Genomic DNA, 18,725 nt, shown 5'->3' on the forward strand with positions numbered 1-18,725 from the left:
ACGACATCAGCTTCGGCCGCTAGACACCTAAAACAGCCAAAATGAGACAAATAAAAACACAAAAAGGGCAGAGATAGGATAGTTAAAACGAAAATCTGAGAGATGAAATTTTAATTCTTAAGAAAAATTGCGAAGGGGGGGTGCTTGATACTTTTTTTCGACGATTTTCGATAATTGATATCTCTTAAACTAAAACGGCTAGCGACCAACGAATTGCTGATTATGAAAGATTGGAAAATTCTCTGTCAGATAAAATTATAAAATAATTATGTTTTCAACAGTTAAAGGTCAAAAAACGCCACTAAAAGTGCTAAAAAGTGACATTTTGCAATTTTTGATGATTTTCTTCAATCGCGAATATCTCGTAAACTAAAGGAGATAGAAAGGAACGAATCGCACAGTCTTAATCTACGCACAACTCCCTATAAAATAAGACAGTTGAATTGGAAATTTAAGAGATGAAATTTAAATTTTTAAGAAATTAAATGGGCAAATGGGAGACAGCTATACAATCATCCACGTACGGTGCCCTGAACACGAGTCACTTCTACCACTGCCCTTGTACGGTGCCCTGAATACGAGTCACTTTTACCGCTAGCCTCGTACGGTGCCCTGAACACGAGTCACTTCTACCGCTAGTCTCGTACGGTGCCCCGAATATGAGTCACTTTTACCGCTAGCCTCGTACGGTGCCCTGAATACGAGTCATGAATTATTCTCTACCTCTCGTATTTTCCCAATTAGAATACCTTATCTTATAGAGAATTTTCCAAAGATTTAGAATCTTCAATCCGAAATAATTGGAATTAAAAAACGGAAACAAAAATAGGATAGGGATGGTTAAGGCGGGATTCCGCTGAATTGCAACTCTGCGGTTTTGCAAGTACAACTCTTGCGCTTTTGTGAACGAAAGACAAACTAAACAGTTAATTCGAGATGTATCAGCCGAGTACGCAATAAATCAAAACAACGTAACTACAAACTGATAGAGGACGCAGAAATTAAAATTAAAAATATAATTGAATTATAAACTTACCATTGCACATCTCATGGACTCCAAAACACGGCAAATACTGTAAATAAAAAAAGAAAACATAAGTTAAACAAAAATATTTCATACGACTTGGTAATATTAAATTTATTAATCACACAGTGGAGAAAAACAAACAATCTGTGCTGTTTACTTAAAAGTACTTACACCAGCACGATGGGTCATTCTAATGATGAATATCAAATCAACATGGAGGCGATAAACTTAACCGGCATTTATGGACAATAAACGCGCAAACAGTAAATAACATTACTATAGTCGAAATTATATAGTCGATTGATGATCGAATATACTGCGAATTTGGAAAGTAGATGTCCGGACAAACAATACGAGTCGCGTAAAATATTGGATCAACCAGAGACCGGCACGAAACTGGCTGCAAACTGTGCAAGCAACGACGCGACAGTTTATGATAAGGAAGCAAAAGATGCGCATAGCCTGTGCGTCGATGGCACGCGACCTTGTGCGTGAATTGCAGTAGATGCGCAAACCCGGCGGCGCGTCGATATCACGCGACTTTGTGCGCGAGTTGCATTTGGCACGTTACCTGCGATCAAAACTAAACTAAGATGCGCCAAAATGCGGCGTGAGGGGATCTCATGCGTTGCATTCCACGCGACGAATGCGATAAGAAAGTGTAAGTTGTGTTCAAAACAAACACAAACCTCGTGTCGAATGCTCGCGCTTGCTGATAACTATAGAAATAAACAATACATGTCTATTTTACAATTTTTGTTAATGCTAGTGACATCTATAATCAATGCAAATAGTAGTCCCGGAATTTGGATTTAAAAAATTAATAAAAATTTAAAATCCGAAGATTATTTATACTGAAAGATTGCCCTATTTTACAGAAATTATTTTAGTGATTATTTTAGAAAGTTGTAGATTATGGAAGATTGAAAAATTCTCTATCAGATGGAAATTCAAAATAAATTAATTTAATGGGGTAAAATGTCTAAAAACACGACTGAAACTGCTAAAAAATTCAATTTTTGTCACTAATTAATGAGCTAATCACAAACGTTATTAATGGAGATGATAAAGAACTTCAATACTTACAATCTGATGCAAGAATGGTTCTCCCAGGATGTAACACAAACATTCTGTTCTACAAAATGCATTTATATAGTTATAACATATCTTCATCGTAAAATACAATATCTTTGGTTAAGTTACGCGCTAAACATGAAAATACACTAATCATAATTTACACTATCCTATAATACTTCTAAAAACAGCACTAACGTAGCGTTAGTAGAAGTTGCAGGTAGATTCACAAGCCTGTCGAACAAAATGAACACTACATAATGGCACTTGTGATACTGGTAACTAATTTCGTCATCTAAAAATGATTGCTTGCGTTAAAAATCGTCATGGGTGTGTGGATCAAGCGGATTGCTTGTTCTTCTTTGGAGGTTTGGGCGGCGGAGTAGGTGGCTTCTCCTTGTTACTGCCACATGTGTTCACCGAAGCCATTTTCTCATTGAGTAGCGGTGCAATGTCATAATTTAGGGGATGGTTATTGATCATCATCATTGAATTGATTCCAGGGGCGGCCGACAGAGATTCCCCACGTGAAGAGACATCCAATTCTCGTAGTTTGACCGGTAGAGGAGGTGGCAGGTCTTCTTCACTAACTGAAGAATCAGTAGTACCTATTATCAAACAAAAACAATTAATTTATCTTAAACAAATCGAAATAAATTGTATTATAAGAATAATACCAATTGAGTCGCGATTGCTGGATGTCCCAGAACTCGATGTTGCTCGCAGGGTTAACGATAAACTCGATGGTCTGGATGAAAACTGACCGCTGGAGGGACGACTCAGTCTTTTCTCTTTTTCCACTTCGGATCGCAAGGGTCTTTTGGGAGTCAACTGAAACAATAAAGTATTTAGATGGAAAAATTTAAAAATGAAATAAATTTCCACAAACCTCTTGCCGCAATTCAAAAATAGGCATTCCATTAGTAGGTGTAGGTGCAGCTGTGATGGTGTTCTCCACATCTGAAGTATACCATTGCGTTGTCACCGAAGAAGCGCTGCTCATCGTCGACTCTGTCTTACTCGCGCGTCGTTTCTCCTTATTTTTGTTCTTCTTAAGCGTACCTGGAGTTCCGGTGAGACTGCGAGATGGCGACAACAGTAGACTCTTTGTACCCGACATCCCCGGCTTGCTGTAAGGAACCCCACCATGAAATCAATCAATTCAACCCGTGGAATTATTTAATTATTTAATTCACCTTTGGGAATTTAGCAGTTCCACACACAAGAGGGTGCAACGAGATAAATTTAATAAATAAATATTAAAGTGCTTACAGTTAGTGTGTGTGTCATCGACATACTTAAATTAATCTGTGTATACCTAATGTGTAAAACCTAAGTTAGTAATGATAGCCCATTTCGTGCAGGTCGTCTGGAAAAATCCATAAATATTAAAAATTATTAATTTCTGGTGCAAGTTCATTGGGGACCCATACAAACAGAAAACAATACACACGACTGGACGTACGCACGAGACATGCACCGAGCATTCATAGAAAAATTGACGCTCTACAAACCTGAAAATGTTTAGTTCGCCTTGGTTGACCGACGAAGCGCTAAAGTTAAAGCTCGACGTTAGGTTTTTGAACGACTGGACTTGCGCCCGTGTTATGCTCGACACACGACTTCTATTACCAAGATTACTACAGAAAAACAAAACAAAATCAACAACAGAAACCCAAAACAACTTCAAATCAAACTACTCCATATAAAAACCACCCGCAAGCCACTCAAGCTCACCACATCGAGCAGCCAAAATGTCCAATCATTAAAAGCGTCGAGTAAAATACACTAAAGCACGAGAAATACATTGATAACTACGCAAAAGCTAAAAATTTTCTTACAGAAACTAAATATAATAAAAAATAAACTTACTCAGCTTGTTGAGTGTTATTATTCAGAGTAACTTTAGGTATGTTACTCAATTTATTAGCTCTGCGAAGTCGTACCTCCACTTCAGCTTTGAAATCTTCACAATCCTACAACGAATAAATCAAAAAATAAAATATTTTATTTTTAGTGTTAAAATATTACCTTTACACCGTACTTCTCATGAACTTCACTCTTATGCTTCAAATAGCACTCCTCCAGCAACTGATGCAACCCTTGCAGCTCACTACCCGATAACGTCCGATGCACCTCCACACACAACTCCAACAGCGGATTCTGTTCGGCGATGAGTTCCTTCAACTTCCTAATATGCCCAGCTTCCTCTGGATGCGCTTCCAAATACTCCGGAGTAAAAAAGTACTGTTCATAGTTACTAATACCGCCTTGCACCTTTGGATCAAGGATACCCTTAAGCTTCAAGCTGAGTTCATGAGCCGTAAGTCTCATTTGCTCCTTGTAACGCTTATACAAATGCTTCAAAGTCTCATTACTTTGTTCCATTGTTTCTATCGCGTTCTGCACAGGTGTAAGTTGCACTGTTTCTTCATGCTTCACAGGGTACCAACACAAAATATGCGGGAAAGTGTGCTCGGTAGTGAGGAACATCTTCTCAATCCACATTTCGCCGAAATCATTCGGTGTCTCTAACAGAGGATCCTTTTTCTTGAACTGGCGTGAGAAACAGAAACGATTCACGTTGTTCCATTTGTAATACTTGGCAATTTGATCGGATACCATTTGTCCATTGAAGCGATCTGTTTCCTCCTCGATGGGTACCACATTATTGATGAGGAGATACTGATTGTAGGAAGTTTTTACTGATTCGTCTAATTTTAATTTCGAACATAGTTCTGCCTTGGGAAATTGCCGTGATATCCGCGCTTGGAAATCAACCAGTCTCTCCAAAGGTGTACCACGATATACAAAAACTTTATTCTGGAGGAATTTCGGGAATCCAAGCCCATAATATCCAACTCTAAAGTATTCAGACTCAAACCGTTCTGAGTTCATAATTTTATTATAATACCCAGCGATTTTCGTCTGAAGTGGACCCAGGAGATCATAGTAATAAAGCTGTTCGTATTGACTTATCAACTCCTTGGTCTTCGCAATAGCACATTCCCACATTGAACCCTGATTAAGATTTTCTATAATATCTGTATATAATAACTCCTTGAGTTCCATATGTGTAGTGGCATGTTCGTATTTATTGCTGCGCAACTGTGGTTGTAAAGGATCATTGGACCACCTTAAAAGGTCACTGTGAAGTTCCAGAGTAAACCCAGCTTCCGTATGGTTGCCTAACTCCAAATGTAAATCATACAATTTATATACATATCGAATATACATCTCCTTTCTGGATATCTCCGCGTAGAAATCTAAAAGGTTGACAATACACGCCATTTTGTTTTCTTTATTGTCATTATGCATCGTCATGCGATAGGTGAGTAATCTGTCCATGAGACTTGCAAGTGTCTGCACAAACATGGTTCCGGATTCATGTAATCTCGCGTGATTTCTACAATGTTCACCCATGATATCCAGAAAAAGTTGCCGGTATTCCTCATCACCCCTGCCACCCTCCAATAAAGTATCTAATTTAATAATCATCTCACGTTCGAATTCGTTAAAATTCCCTTTTACATGCTGGGAATTCCGTAAAGTGTCCCCAAAGCTTTCGAATTCCAGACTTGATGAGTAAAATTCACACTGCATCATATCAAAAATATCGGAATAGTAGCTTTACGTAATTCTACTTCAGGAAGTAAAGTCATCTCGAGAATGTTTTCTATAAGACTGGGTACAAAGCGCCGTTTATGGGATCCAAGATTAAACCACATTTGCCGCACCTCGAAACCCATCTCACGCCGCATATCCTTGTACCGCTTGATGATGCGCACCTGTTTGTTTGCGGTGAAGGTCTCCAGTTGCAGCGCCGGCTGGCTCATGTAACTAATGGCACATTGAAAGAAATTATTCCAGACCTGATGGTGGAAGTCCTGCGAGAAGGAATCGCGAATCGTGTGCGAAAAGAAGCGCAGGGTTTTGAGTATCACTTGATTCTGCAGCATTTTCATGTCGCACCAATCATCCGGGAAGATTTTCATGTTGGAATTGACGAATTCTTTGAAAATCGTCATCATTTCGATGATAAACGCGAGTTTTTCATCGCGTGGAACTAACGATGGACTTGCCATTAACTCATTATAATGACTCTCGGACATTTGGCGGAAGATATCAATCAAGATGGCCGCTAATTGCTTCTATAATATCAAATTCGTACTTAACCTCAAATAAATGCTACTAAATAGGTTTATTAACTTACCGCTTGTGTTGCTGTACTATCTTTATCACTTTTAATGTAGCAGACGCTCACAGTCCGCAGAAGAATACGAATTATTTCGGCGATGCTATCGTAGCTCTCCGTTTTATCGATGTGGAACAACATGGTGAGAATGTCGCCGAGTGTTTTCAGACACAAATCCATCTGTTTGGAACAAGTTTAAAGTAAAGATATGCGCGAAATTGCAGAATCCTGATTGTTGTGAGTTTTGCCACTTACGTTATTTGTCCTTCGAGTAGCTAGCCATGGACGCAAACAAAACAGATAATAATCGTTACTAAATGTTTATCGGCACCATGGCTAGTGCTTCAGGAACATTATGAATGAAATCGAATGATATCGAATGAAAGAAGCGGTGACGCGATTTGTGCGAATGTACAGAAATGTGCGGCGATGTGGTGTTTTAAATAAAGCCATGAGTAATGTGTATCTTCGAAAATATTCATATCAAAACCCCCACCATTTTGTAAATTTAATAGCTATTAAAATGGCGTCGTAGGTTGAAAAATACAAATATTTCGAAGGAATCGGTAGCACTCTGCGCATGAAATCATATTTTTAAGGTTTTGAAGACGGAAATCATACCGCAGAGGGCTACCACCATGTGAATATTAATGATAAATAACATGCGGTTAGTATAAGAACCTCAGTAATGACGTTCATCACCTCATCGGTGCTCGAGCTGCCCGTATGATCGGTTATACTTTGCTTAGAAATGCCGAGCACAAGTGCCACCTTGGCCACTGACTTGGGCTTAATACGTCGTCCAGTCTGACTGCCGGTGTGATTTGTGTCCTGTATGAATTGTATAACAGCCCACATTTACCACAACAACAACAACAACAACAACTCAAAAAAAGTATTATTATACTCCAAACTTGGTCAAATAAATCAGAGATCGTTATTGTTGTTACAATAACTACAACAACAATCAATTAATCAAAAAAAATGTACCCACCATAAAAAAACTATAAAAAAATTGAGCAAGCAATCAGATTTTCAACAATTCATGCAAAATATAAACAAAATGCAAGACAAAACGTGCAAAAAAAACAATTAAAACTAACAAAACCCATGCAAACATTCAAGAAAACATTACCAGACACCATGTTTAGTTAACTCTGAATGCATTCATCTACAACTAGGCAAGACAACGTGTTTGGTGTATGTGTAACGGACTGAAGAACAGACATATGCGGTCGGTGGCCAAGAGCAACACTCATTGTGCATCATCGAAACAAATCGGCCGACAAACAAAATTGAAAACAAATAAAAAAAAACAGGGTGACTAACAAGAAAAGCACACACGTTCCGATTCGAATTAAATATGTACATGGACAAAAGTTGATGTCACCACAGAAAGCACAAAATGCGCGGAAAACAACGCATAACATTAAGACGCAGAGGTTAGGTGACGCCTAACCTCACTCGCGGGCTTTCATCGCTCCTCATGCCAGAACAAAACTTATTTACAATTGCACGTAAGCATAGTACGTCTGTTTAATATTTTGCGTGTGCGCGCATAGCAGAAAAAGCAAACATACCTCTTGGTTCTCTTCTAGCAGTATGCGAAGTTGTTCCAGGATGTGCGGGAGTAAAATTTTGCGACATTCGGTGTCCTTGAAGAGTTGCCCTTGGACAATTTCATTCATTGTCATCACTTTTTGTTTCGTCAGGCGATTGGAAGGCATTTCATCGAATAATTGACATAATTTTAGACTAAAAAATTAAATTAAGTTAATTTTTAAGTTATATTTTGTTTTTGTTGACAAACCTGAGTTCTTTGGCGTTGTAGACGTTTAAAATATCGGGAATCGCACCTGGAAGGTACTTAAGACATGCGCCTTGTTCCCGAAGAAAAGAATCAGCAGTTTCCGCCATTAATTGAATAAAAGCATCGAAGAGCTGATCCATTCCGGCTTTGAATTCCATCATGGCGGCTTCCTCGTTAGGCAACTTCATTGAACTATGCAACCGACGAGACTGTGTGATGAAACGCATAATGTACTGGAAGGATTTCATCGTGCGGAAGACTTTCATGGTGTTGTCACTGCGTGGATTCTCGATTAAGTTACTCAGCACGGTTAACATTTTACTAAAAACAACATAAAATAAAAAATATTTTCAAAATGGCGGCGAAAGGAATAAAAACGTACTTATATGCCAATGTAGCACTGTAATTCTCTTTGATGTAGAGATTGAGCACCGGTTCAAAGTGTTGATAACGCCAATCATGCGTCACAATTCCAGTAATGTAGAGAAGACAATCGAAAACCAGCAGATCATAATCTACATACGGCATGGATTCTAGACCATTCCGAGGCTTCGGTTGCTGCTTGTCTTCTTCCATCAGGATGTTAAAGAGCGTATCGAGGATATCTGTCAAAAACTTGACTATTTCCTCACCTTCGACCTTCATTAACTTAAGCAAAGTCTCATCAAGGACGTCTCTCTTCGTTGTCCAATTCAACAAATCCAAAATATTAACTAAATTCATAAAATAAACAATTAAAAACATCAATAAAACATAAAAAAATTAATACACCAACCATTTTGTGTGAGTTTTGTTGAACAAACATTACTAGAAATGATAAAGCTGTCTTTCGTGCTCAAAGTCACCCCATTAATGGCCGCCATCTCTCGTGTTGCCTGCGATGCCAAACTAGGCAACCGCATATACTCCGCCCCTGCACTACTTTCATCATACTTCTTATAATCATATTTATAAACATTTAAAACGTGTTTCTTATCCATCAACGTAGTATCATCCTTCTGCATCAACGCAACATACGCGAATGCAAATGGCTTCTCACTTTTATCCTTCGCTTCATTGGAAGACCGATGTTTGAACGTGAATTTAACATGGCTGCGCTTGAACTCTTCAATCGGCATCGCCACCTTAAATGTTTCACTCCATTGCGGTTTCGCATCGTGATAATACACAACACTTTTATAACTTTGCATTGGATTCTTACTATCACCAATGAAGATAACATCCGGGACAGTAGTTCCCTTTGCGTCACACACCGTAACACAAACCTCTATATTTTTATCTGATTTTTTATTACCTTTGGGGAATTCACCCTGTTGTAGAGTTAAATACAAATCATTACGGATTTCTCCCGGAAGTATCACTTCCGGAAACCCCATCTTCCGCGCAATGTTTACATTACCCAGCACTAGATGCGGGTTTTCATCGCGGACTTGTTTAATATCGCCATGGAGTAGTTTAACACCGATATAAAGAGAACTTTTCGCTTGACTCTCACTTTTACTCTCTTCCTTACCAAAAATACGTTTGAGCGTTTGTTCTAGGTTATCTTTTTCGCAATTATAAAAAGGCACGGGGAAATCTTTATCGAGTTCTGATTCCGATGTGCCGTTGAGGTAAGCGGTGACATCCTTCGCCGCAACACCGCAAGGTCGTCGAATTGGTATCACTGTCGGTGACTTTTTCGGAGTGTGTGACGCAGTCGCATTGGAACTTCGTCGATGGTCCAAATCCTTTGCTTCCATTGCACCTACTCTTACTACATTACAAACCAAATAAACCCGCTCACGTTCCAGGTCTTTTTGCCAAGATCCGTAAACATGACTTTTAAGTTGTTAATTTTATCCAGATCAGCCATAAGACCCTCTTTGGACCACTGCACCACGTAGTTTTCGGTAATAGCACGACCTTCTTTACAATCGTAGAGAAACATCAACAACTCAGCGTCCTCTGTCATTTTGTACGTGAAATTTCGCACGCTCACAACGAAAATATGAGCGACCTGCGATCGTGTTTCTTTAAGTTCAGTCTAAACACACGGATATTGAATTATTAGTAAATAGATCATATACAAGGTTATGTTTATGATTTTATATGTATTTATATGTAATATAATCTACCTTCTTATCCTTATTATTGATCGATTCTGTTGCGTTCTGATGAAAACTAAACAAGTCAGTTGTACTCGTCAGGTCCGAATTGATCGTATTACCGTGCACATCACGCACGACAAGATCCAACCCGACTAGTTTATTACCCAGCGCGATTTCTTTCGTCGCCTCGCATGTCACCTCCTTCAATTCGTCCACTGGTAGTGTCCCGCTGATAATTTTACTACGATAATTTATTAATTCTGATATATGTTTACGTAGATCGTCGAATTTCGCACGATTCAACTAAAATTTAAACAATAAAAGCAATAAAATAAAGTATGCAACCTGTTATACATTAAATTATTGTAATGTTCGGTGTGTTGCATACGTACTATATACAAATTCTGCCATAGCGTGCTCCATTCGCGTAGGACAAGCGTAATCTCATGTACGATGGGTGGTTGGTCAGCGAAGACAAACGTCGGTGTGGAAGTGTCATCCTCGCGTTCCACCCGACATCCATCCACCACTTTGACGTAACTTTTCGGGACAAATCCGCATGCTCGGCCGCGATGCACCAGCGATGCGTAGTACCATTCGCCGGCATCTTGGCGCAGATGCAGCGCTTCGCCGACATTCACGCGGATTAAATCTTCATCGGGTTTTTGCGGCTTGAAGTTGTATATTGCTGAAAAAATCAAAATATCTTAATAAATATCTTATCTTAAAAGTATATATGAGATAAGATAAAATTTCTACAAAAAATTAAATTTTAGTTGATTGGGATTTGGTTCAACACGAATAACATACTTGAAATCTATTTTTTGCTTCAATTTATTTACAATTTATAGTTAATTTTGTTTCGTGTGGTTTTTGTATGTCATTACTCCTGTTTGTTTTATATTGCATGTGAGCACTTGTAGAGTTACGCAATGGTTTAACTGGCAACAAAAACCGAAAAGTTAATAGGTAGAAATTACAGGCTGATTCTGATTATGCGCACCGCGAGATAATTACGATGTGCGCGCGCAGCAAAATAGGGTTACGGAGATAAATGCGGATTTTCCTGCTTAGGCATTGATTGCTTTTCAAATACAAATTACTAATGCAAATATACACAGACAAATATTTAAAAAATCAACAAATTTCAATTAGTTTATCGGTAAAAATGGTATTTTAACGATAAAAACCCCGATTTATTTATTATTACTCGTAATAAACATTTAAAACCTTAAAACAAATTTCCAATGACACCTTATATAATATTTAATGATTTCACCGCAAATTGCGGCCGGAAACGCAACCAAACGATCACCAACATAGAAACTGCTTAATTATTCATATTTATCGCTTAAAAATATACAAATATAAATAACTAAGTGAATTTCTCAGGGACAAAAAGGGAGAGAAAGGGAAAGAGTTGCAGTTACTTTTAATGAAGTAATGTCAAGATGCGGTAAGATACATCGTGATCTCACGTCGCTTTGCTGGGAAAGGTCAAACGAAATTAATATCAACGTTTCATTGTTTGATTGGGTCCAATTGTCGTACGCACACGGCCCATCTACACGTTACTGACACTTTCCGCGTTTTCTACTCAGCCTATAAGTATTTTTATTATTTTGTAAATAGTAATTTAGGTGATTGACAAAGAGCAATCATATAGGGTGATTAAAAAATAAAAATCAACAAAAATTTAAATTAAAAACACCCTGTATAACAATACTAGATGTTTTTACTCGGCATATAAGAATTTTCATTATTTTATAAATTCCCATTTGAGCAATTGGCCAAAAATAAGTATACAGGGTGTATAAAACTCTAAATCAATAAATAATTAAAAAGTTAACACCCTGTATAACCGTAATAGTTATATACTCGGCGTATAACTACTATTCTTTTCTCTGCAAATATCAATTAGAGAAATTGGATAAAAATTAACAATACAGGATGTTTAATTATCAACTATAACTAAAAATAAAATAGAAACACCCTGTATATTGTTATTAGAGTATACTTACACGTTGTTATCATTTGTAAATATCAATTTGATTGATTGATCAAAACCAAATAATACAGGGTGTTTGAGAAAATCAACAAAAACAAAAATTACAAATAAACACCCTGTATAATATTATTATACTAGTAATGCACCAATCATTAATCTAACTCAAGCAAAATAAAGTAAAAAATTGTATAATGCCATAATCTGCACTTATTCATGGTTAAAATTAATAAGGATATTTTTATCCTGCCACTCGAGTAGCTGTGCATCTGGTAAATGTATATTTGGCGCTTTTAATTGTCGATTAGCTACTATGTTTAGATTTCCGGAAGTTGGGCGCACGATAATAATGTTTCACTTCTGCAATAATATTGATGCAGTAGTAAATGTACGCCATTCATACTCGCACGTTGAATGTGTGTATTTGTAGACTTTGTTTAAGAGTATAAAACAATAAACTGAGACATATAACACAAGCTCTATTGGCGATTGCAATGAGCAATGGTTCATGACTCAAGATTATCGTGCGTCTAGTCGATGAATGACGCCTGCATTGCGCATTATTCACACTATAAACATTTCCATAATTATTTCGCTCGGTGCACGTATGTACTAAAAAAAAAATTGAATTTAAGGATGAAAAGAACCACATTAACCACAACATACGTAAATGAAGTGAAAACAAAAACGGAAACAAATGGCGATTGTTTTTTTCGTGTTTTAGGCGTTGTTCATTTGTTTCCATCTTTCCATGATAACAAAGTGCCCCTCCCACTTGTGACATTCTCGTGCTCACACACGGAGAAAAACTACTAGGTTTTTACGTAATACGAATTACACGCACCGTGCACAATCTCGTAATTCGCGAGTTCGGTCGGTATTCAAGGGCGCGTCAGCGCAACAAGTGCCCTGTTTTGTTTACCAACAGGAAGGCACGCCGAATGTGAGGTTATCGTTTTGTTTGTGTGCTTTGCCTCAATGCAAACTTATAAAATGCAGGAGGGTGTTGAAATGTGATGGATTGATAACACAATGACTTACCTATGCCGTAGAGCCCGTTGGGGGGCATCGCACACGCCGTCATTGTGCACAGAGAGACAATCCTCACATCATCAGTCTACCGTCGCGGACGCACAAGTGACGCCATCGTTACACACACGAACATCACAACGCGGCGGTTGGGAATAAACTGGCTTGAACGTGTAGTGAAACTTGTGCGCAGTGCAGCTTGCAGCTGCCTCGGGTGTTACGATGACGCCCGATCATGCACGATATGGGGGACATGCTTAATTTTTATTATACACTGTGTCTAATGTGTCAAATAAATACAAATACAAATGGCGTTTGTTTATGCGGTAAATAATTTACAAAAAAACATAAATAAATTAAAAATATAAATAAATACACTAAAAAAACATAAATTATTATCAAAACTTAATTGAAATAATTGAATTTTACTATTTTTATTATAATAGCTGGTATTATTTGACCTTGAAAGTTCTTGTACGACTTCTTGTCCAACTTTCTCGCATTCGCATTCAACTTGCGTCCGCCGTGTTAATGTTAGTCGCTGTTAGTCAACAGCTGGATGACTAACGCTTTTGCCGCGCTGAATTCGCGACGACATCATGTCGATATCCTAATCAATCCGACGCCATTGACAAAGTCATCTCAACGATACCAAAAAGACAACCAAGCCTACACAACATGCAGCAGTCATTACGCATGCCCGACTTGCTGATTACCCTAGCGCTCTGTAAGTACCACTTTACATTTGCGCACCATTGTTGAATATGATTCACACGTATATTCAGGATAAAAGGAAAGATAGATATTCACATGAGTAATTTTTTCGTGTTTATCTGAGAGTTAGCAAAGTGATAATCTCGCAGAAATCATTGTCAATATTTTAGTAAGATATAGGTATTGGAAGTAAATATTAATTTAATATATTGATTGAATATTATTGGATTTTCCTGAGGGAATTTGTGGTATTTGATGAATATTATGGAGAAGTTTAAGGGACAGGTCACTTGGAGGTCTTAGGCACGACTGAGAACTGTGTTTGCTGAGCGCGGTGTTTTATACCTGCGGACGACCCGCAAAAAGTGGTGGGGGAAGCGGTACGAGTCGAATACTGATACCCGCAGCGCGGTCACTCATACACGACCAATCAGGTGTCTTCCCGCCTACCCCCACCACTTTTTGCGGGTCGTGCGCAAAACCGCTTAGCGTTCAGTCGTGCCTGAGTTCTCCAGCAGTCCAATCGTAGCTCCCTAGATCTCCCCTAACTCCCCTCCCCTCTCCTTTCTCTACTTAGGTTGTCTACAAAGGATGTTTATGTTATGTTACCAATTAATGTCTTCTCTTAGTAATCTTAGCTACCTCATCATCCGCCCTAGAATACAAAGCGTATCTCTCCCAACATGGCCTCCATGGCACAGTCACCTTCACCCAAGACTTACAAGGATCTCTCACAATCCGCAATCAACTTGAACCAACTCTACAATTCCCCAATCAAGTATGGCAATGGTCAATCACAGAATATCCTGTGGACTATACCCTCCTCACCGATCGCTGCGCCAACCTAGGCCACACAATTTACCGCCTCGACGACCATTTTGGTAATCTCTACATCCCCGAAAATGGTACCGCAGAATACACTATACCTCATAAAAACCTACAAATCTACAGTCGTTCTCTACTCCTGGTTAACGAATTCGGGAAAAAATATGCTCTACATTATCACTCACAGGTGATAAGTTAGAAAAAACAGCGACTGCGAAATTCAACTCGCCTGTTTCGGGAAGAGTGCATTTCCGATGGTTTTCTACAAAAGATCACCAGAAAGATATGATGATCATGGCGGATCTGTTCCATGTGAAAAACGTGGAGAAATTTAATAAAACTTTGACCCCGTTTACACAACACAAGTGGAAAATCCTCACAACGGATATCCTAGATTCAGACGTAGAAAAAAACGAGATAAACTGTAATATCCTACAGAGTGTCTTCGACCCAGCTGGGTTAGGAGACGGAAAAGGTATCGGAGACATAGATAACCGAATTGGAATGGTAAAAATATCAACGGATTACAACAAGAGAAAGTATAAGACTGTCTATCGAGATGTAGGGTTAGAATTGCTCCCAGGGGATTTGACAGGACCTCAAAGGAGGTTATTCCTGGTGATTTACGAAAGCCATCATGAGGATAGCTTCCTAGGATGTGCGAAAATTCAATATGATCATCCAGTCACAGCAAAGTAAGTCTAACTCAGAATCTAAGTCCTAAAACCTCTAAAACATATTTATCCTTCTAGGGTGGTCATCCAATCAAGTGGGATCACCGGAGATGTCAGGTTATCCCAACGTAATCGTTTTGAACCCACATTTCTCAATTTCAACATCTCCACTGCCCGCGGGGACTTAGAAACTAAACTAATCTACAGCTCCACTGTAGGTGCTATGAAAATCCATGAATTACCCATGATTCCTTCCACAACAGTAGAACCCATGGAGAATCCATGTCTCACCACCAAAACAACCTATGACCCTTTGAAACTTAACTTAGACAACCCCCCACCGGATGGTTTTGGAACCCAGGACCAATACAAAATCGGAGACATCTCCGGAAAGCTCTACAAACGCAATAACCTCACTTTATTAGTGGAGGGAAGTCGGGATCTAAGCGGGACCTACTGGGATATCTTCCTACCACTCATGGGACGTGATTCCATCATTCACAGATCCCTAGTAATCTATAAAAACGCCCAATTAACAAAAACATCTAATAATGGAGTGGAACCATGGATATGTGGCTCTGTTTCCCTTTATGAACCAAATTTTGAGCACCAGAAGCAAATCGCTACCGCCCAGGTCATCTTCCGATATCCTCTAGTAGGAAGGATATTATTCCGACAGATTAAAGATGAACCCTGGACGGATACAACCGTTTTGGTGGAGTATTTAGTTCATGCGGATGGTAGTGCTGTGAATAATTCCATGGACCATCGATGGGCCATTCATGAGAACCCACCGGGGAAGGACTTTTACAACTGGACAGCGCGATGTGTAAGCGCAGGGAATATTTACAACCCGTATAAAATAGATTATGATAATTTGACGTTCCATGAGGATTGTAACAAGGATGCAGTTGGAGTTTGTAGACTTGGGGATATGTCTAATAGGCTTTCAAGGTTGGATATTGCAGGTCGTAGGGTGGATAGTGATCATGTTTCACGGAAAGTGTTAACTGATGGGTTTCTACCTTTGAGTGGGAAGTATAGTATCATTGGGAAGTCGTTTGTGATGTATGATGATTTTGGGCCGGTTGCACGTGGGGAAAGGCTTGCTTGTTCAATGTAAGTAAACAAAACCCTAAATTATTTATATATCTAACCTAAAAATATTAAATTTTAGTATTGGAGGATTGTATAGAAGGAAAGCAGTTGTCCGGGATTGGTTCCCCAATGGTGGGATGGCAACAGCCAAGGGTAAAATTGAGTTTATTCAACAGACAGAGTATGATATCACTAATGTAGAGGTGTCCTTGGAGGATCTGAGTGCTAACAGTGGTTACCACATTCATATGGTACTATATAAACTGACATAACCTAAAAATTTGATTGATTTATACTTACTTTTGTTTTGTTTTGTTTTAAGACTTCAGTTGAAGAAAATCTGGAGTTTCCTTGTGAATCCAGCTCACTTTATGATCACTTTAACCCCAGGAAGGTTGATCCCGACACTTCACCAACACTCTATCAGGGTACAACTGACCAGTATGAATTGGGAGATCTAAGTGGTAAATTCGGCACGCTTGACAACAGCACCATCTATACGGATGTGTATAATGATACACTTTTACCTCTGTTTGGACGTCAGAGTATACTTGGGAGATCAGTTATTATACATAAAAAAGTACGTTGTATATCCGCCATTTTTTTTTGTTGGTTGTTTGAATGTTTTGTAGAAAAACAATGAACGTTGGGCATGTTCAACTATAGAACGCGGTTATTCTCCGTCGGAGGCACGTGAATTACGAGCAATTGCATCGTTTCATCATCCATCAGGATTCGCATATGGTTATATGAGATTGGTAAAGTTTTAAAGTTAAAATTCTTACCTTTCTGTTTTGTGAGGTTATGTTTTGTTATGTTGTAGACACAATTGGTTTATAATGATGGCAGCATGAGTGATACGATTATAGAGGTTAAGTTGAGACATCCTGGCAAACACGACAGAAACGTTGTATGTATTAACACACATTTAAATATCTATGAATATAAATTTACTTACTTTTTTTTGAACTAGACGCGTGATCACAACTTTGCCATTTTTGTCAACCCGGTCGGAGTGGACGCTGCTGTACAAACGCAGGCAACCCGTTGTGTCGCTGGCGGTTATGTATGGAACCCGTTTTACACTCAACTAGCTGATCCACTAAACGCAAGTTAACCTACTGTTGCTTTAAAGTTATATAAACCTTAAATTTTAATATTTAACAGGAGGATTTATACAATAAAGAATGCGGTCCGGAGAATCCTCTGCGTTGTTACGTCGGTGACTTGTCCGGCCGACTGGGAACGATTGATATAGGCTTGAAACGTAAAGTTTTCTCTGATTCTAATACACCACTAGAGGGCGCTGTTACTGCAATGGGTAGATCTATTGTTATAAAAAGTCCGAATCGCCGTCCGGAACGCTACGCATGCGCAAACATAGAACCAGATAATGATATCATCAAATACGCTAATATCGAACGTCCACCACGATTTGTCCTGTAAGATTTTATCTTTATACAATCATAAAATCAAATATTGATGTATTTTTTACACAGGGCGCAATTCATAGAAGATATACGTGAAGTTATGGGTATCCCCGAATGGTTTCTTACTGTAGACTCAAGAAAAACAAAGAATTTACACGGTAATTCATGCGTGCAGATCCTACTGCACTTCAAGGGACCAATCGCAAGCCAATTGGAACTGGACTTTACAAAGTTACTTACTGTCGGCCGATTAGAGTCGCCATCTTTGTATATTCCCGGATACTATAACAGCAAACGCAAACCAAAGATCTCGTACAAATTATGCGGCGTGCGTGATCCCAACGAAAAGCAAAAGAGTGGCAGACGTAAAAGTCGTAAGTTATTAACAAAATAATAATCTAAACATTAATATTAAAACTAATACATATTCTTTGTTCTAATTCACAGTCTTGGGTCTTGTCAGCAGTGCATCCACCAATTCACCTCCTGTTATATTGTTAACTATTGTTTTATCTTGTTATTTTATTAATTCGCAATAAAATCAAAACTGGTTGCATAGTTTAAATCGTATAAACAAATTAAAGAGAGTAAACTTTACGTTGTAATGATAATAAAGATAATAATAATGCAATAATGTCCGTAAATATAAAATGAACAAAGCGTTCCTCATTCGGAGAGGCAATAACTATTCAACGATAAATACAACTCGAAACATATTTTTTTCGCGGTGTTAGGCGTCTCCATTGCTGTACTA

At 38.5% G+C, this 18,725-nt stretch overlaps 2 protein-coding genes across 2 annotated transcripts; one reads left to right on the forward strand and one right to left on the reverse strand.

Annotated features, from left to right (window-relative positions):
- Positions 1 to 2,155: 2,155 nt before the first annotated feature.
- On the reverse strand, positions 2,156 to 13,400 carry mbc (myoblast city). Its single transcript, XM_065299777.1, is given in 17 exon segments — positions 2,156 to 2,709; positions 2,779 to 2,932; positions 2,991 to 3,231; positions 3,616 to 3,741; positions 3,974 to 4,077; positions 4,133 to 5,715; positions 5,718 to 6,252; positions 6,315 to 6,476; positions 6,999 to 7,127; positions 7,877 to 8,051; positions 8,107 to 8,427; positions 8,489 to 8,819; positions 8,882 to 9,907; positions 9,910 to 10,132; positions 10,224 to 10,499; positions 10,589 to 10,884; positions 13,243 to 13,400. Coding segments are annotated over 17 exon segments (5,994 nt in total). The 5' UTR covers positions 13,286 to 13,400; the 3' UTR covers positions 2,156 to 2,440.
- Positions 13,401 to 13,738: 338 nt separating this feature from the next.
- Rsod (Related to Sod) lies at positions 13,739 to 18,605 on the forward strand. The gene is given in 12 exon segments (XM_065299780.1): positions 13,739 to 13,957; positions 14,574 to 14,912; positions 14,915 to 15,464; positions 15,522 to 16,562; positions 16,621 to 16,792; positions 16,864 to 17,121; positions 17,174 to 17,299; positions 17,365 to 17,451; positions 17,515 to 17,649; positions 17,709 to 17,983; positions 18,041 to 18,345; positions 18,419 to 18,605. Coding segments are annotated over 12 exon segments (3,429 nt in total). The 5' UTR covers positions 13,739 to 13,908; the 3' UTR covers positions 18,511 to 18,605.
- Positions 18,606 to 18,725: the final 120 nt, after the last annotated feature.

The sequence above is a fragment of the Atheta coriaria genome, unplaced genomic scaffold (assembly GCF_025399875.1).
Source record: "Atheta coriaria isolate IRGN ID8LTWV9N9 unplaced genomic scaffold, Caltech_Dcor_3.1 hic_scaffold_3_pilon, whole genome shotgun sequence".
Taxonomy (NCBI): Eukaryota; Metazoa; Arthropoda; class Insecta; order Coleoptera; family Staphylinidae; genus Dalotia; species Dalotia coriaria.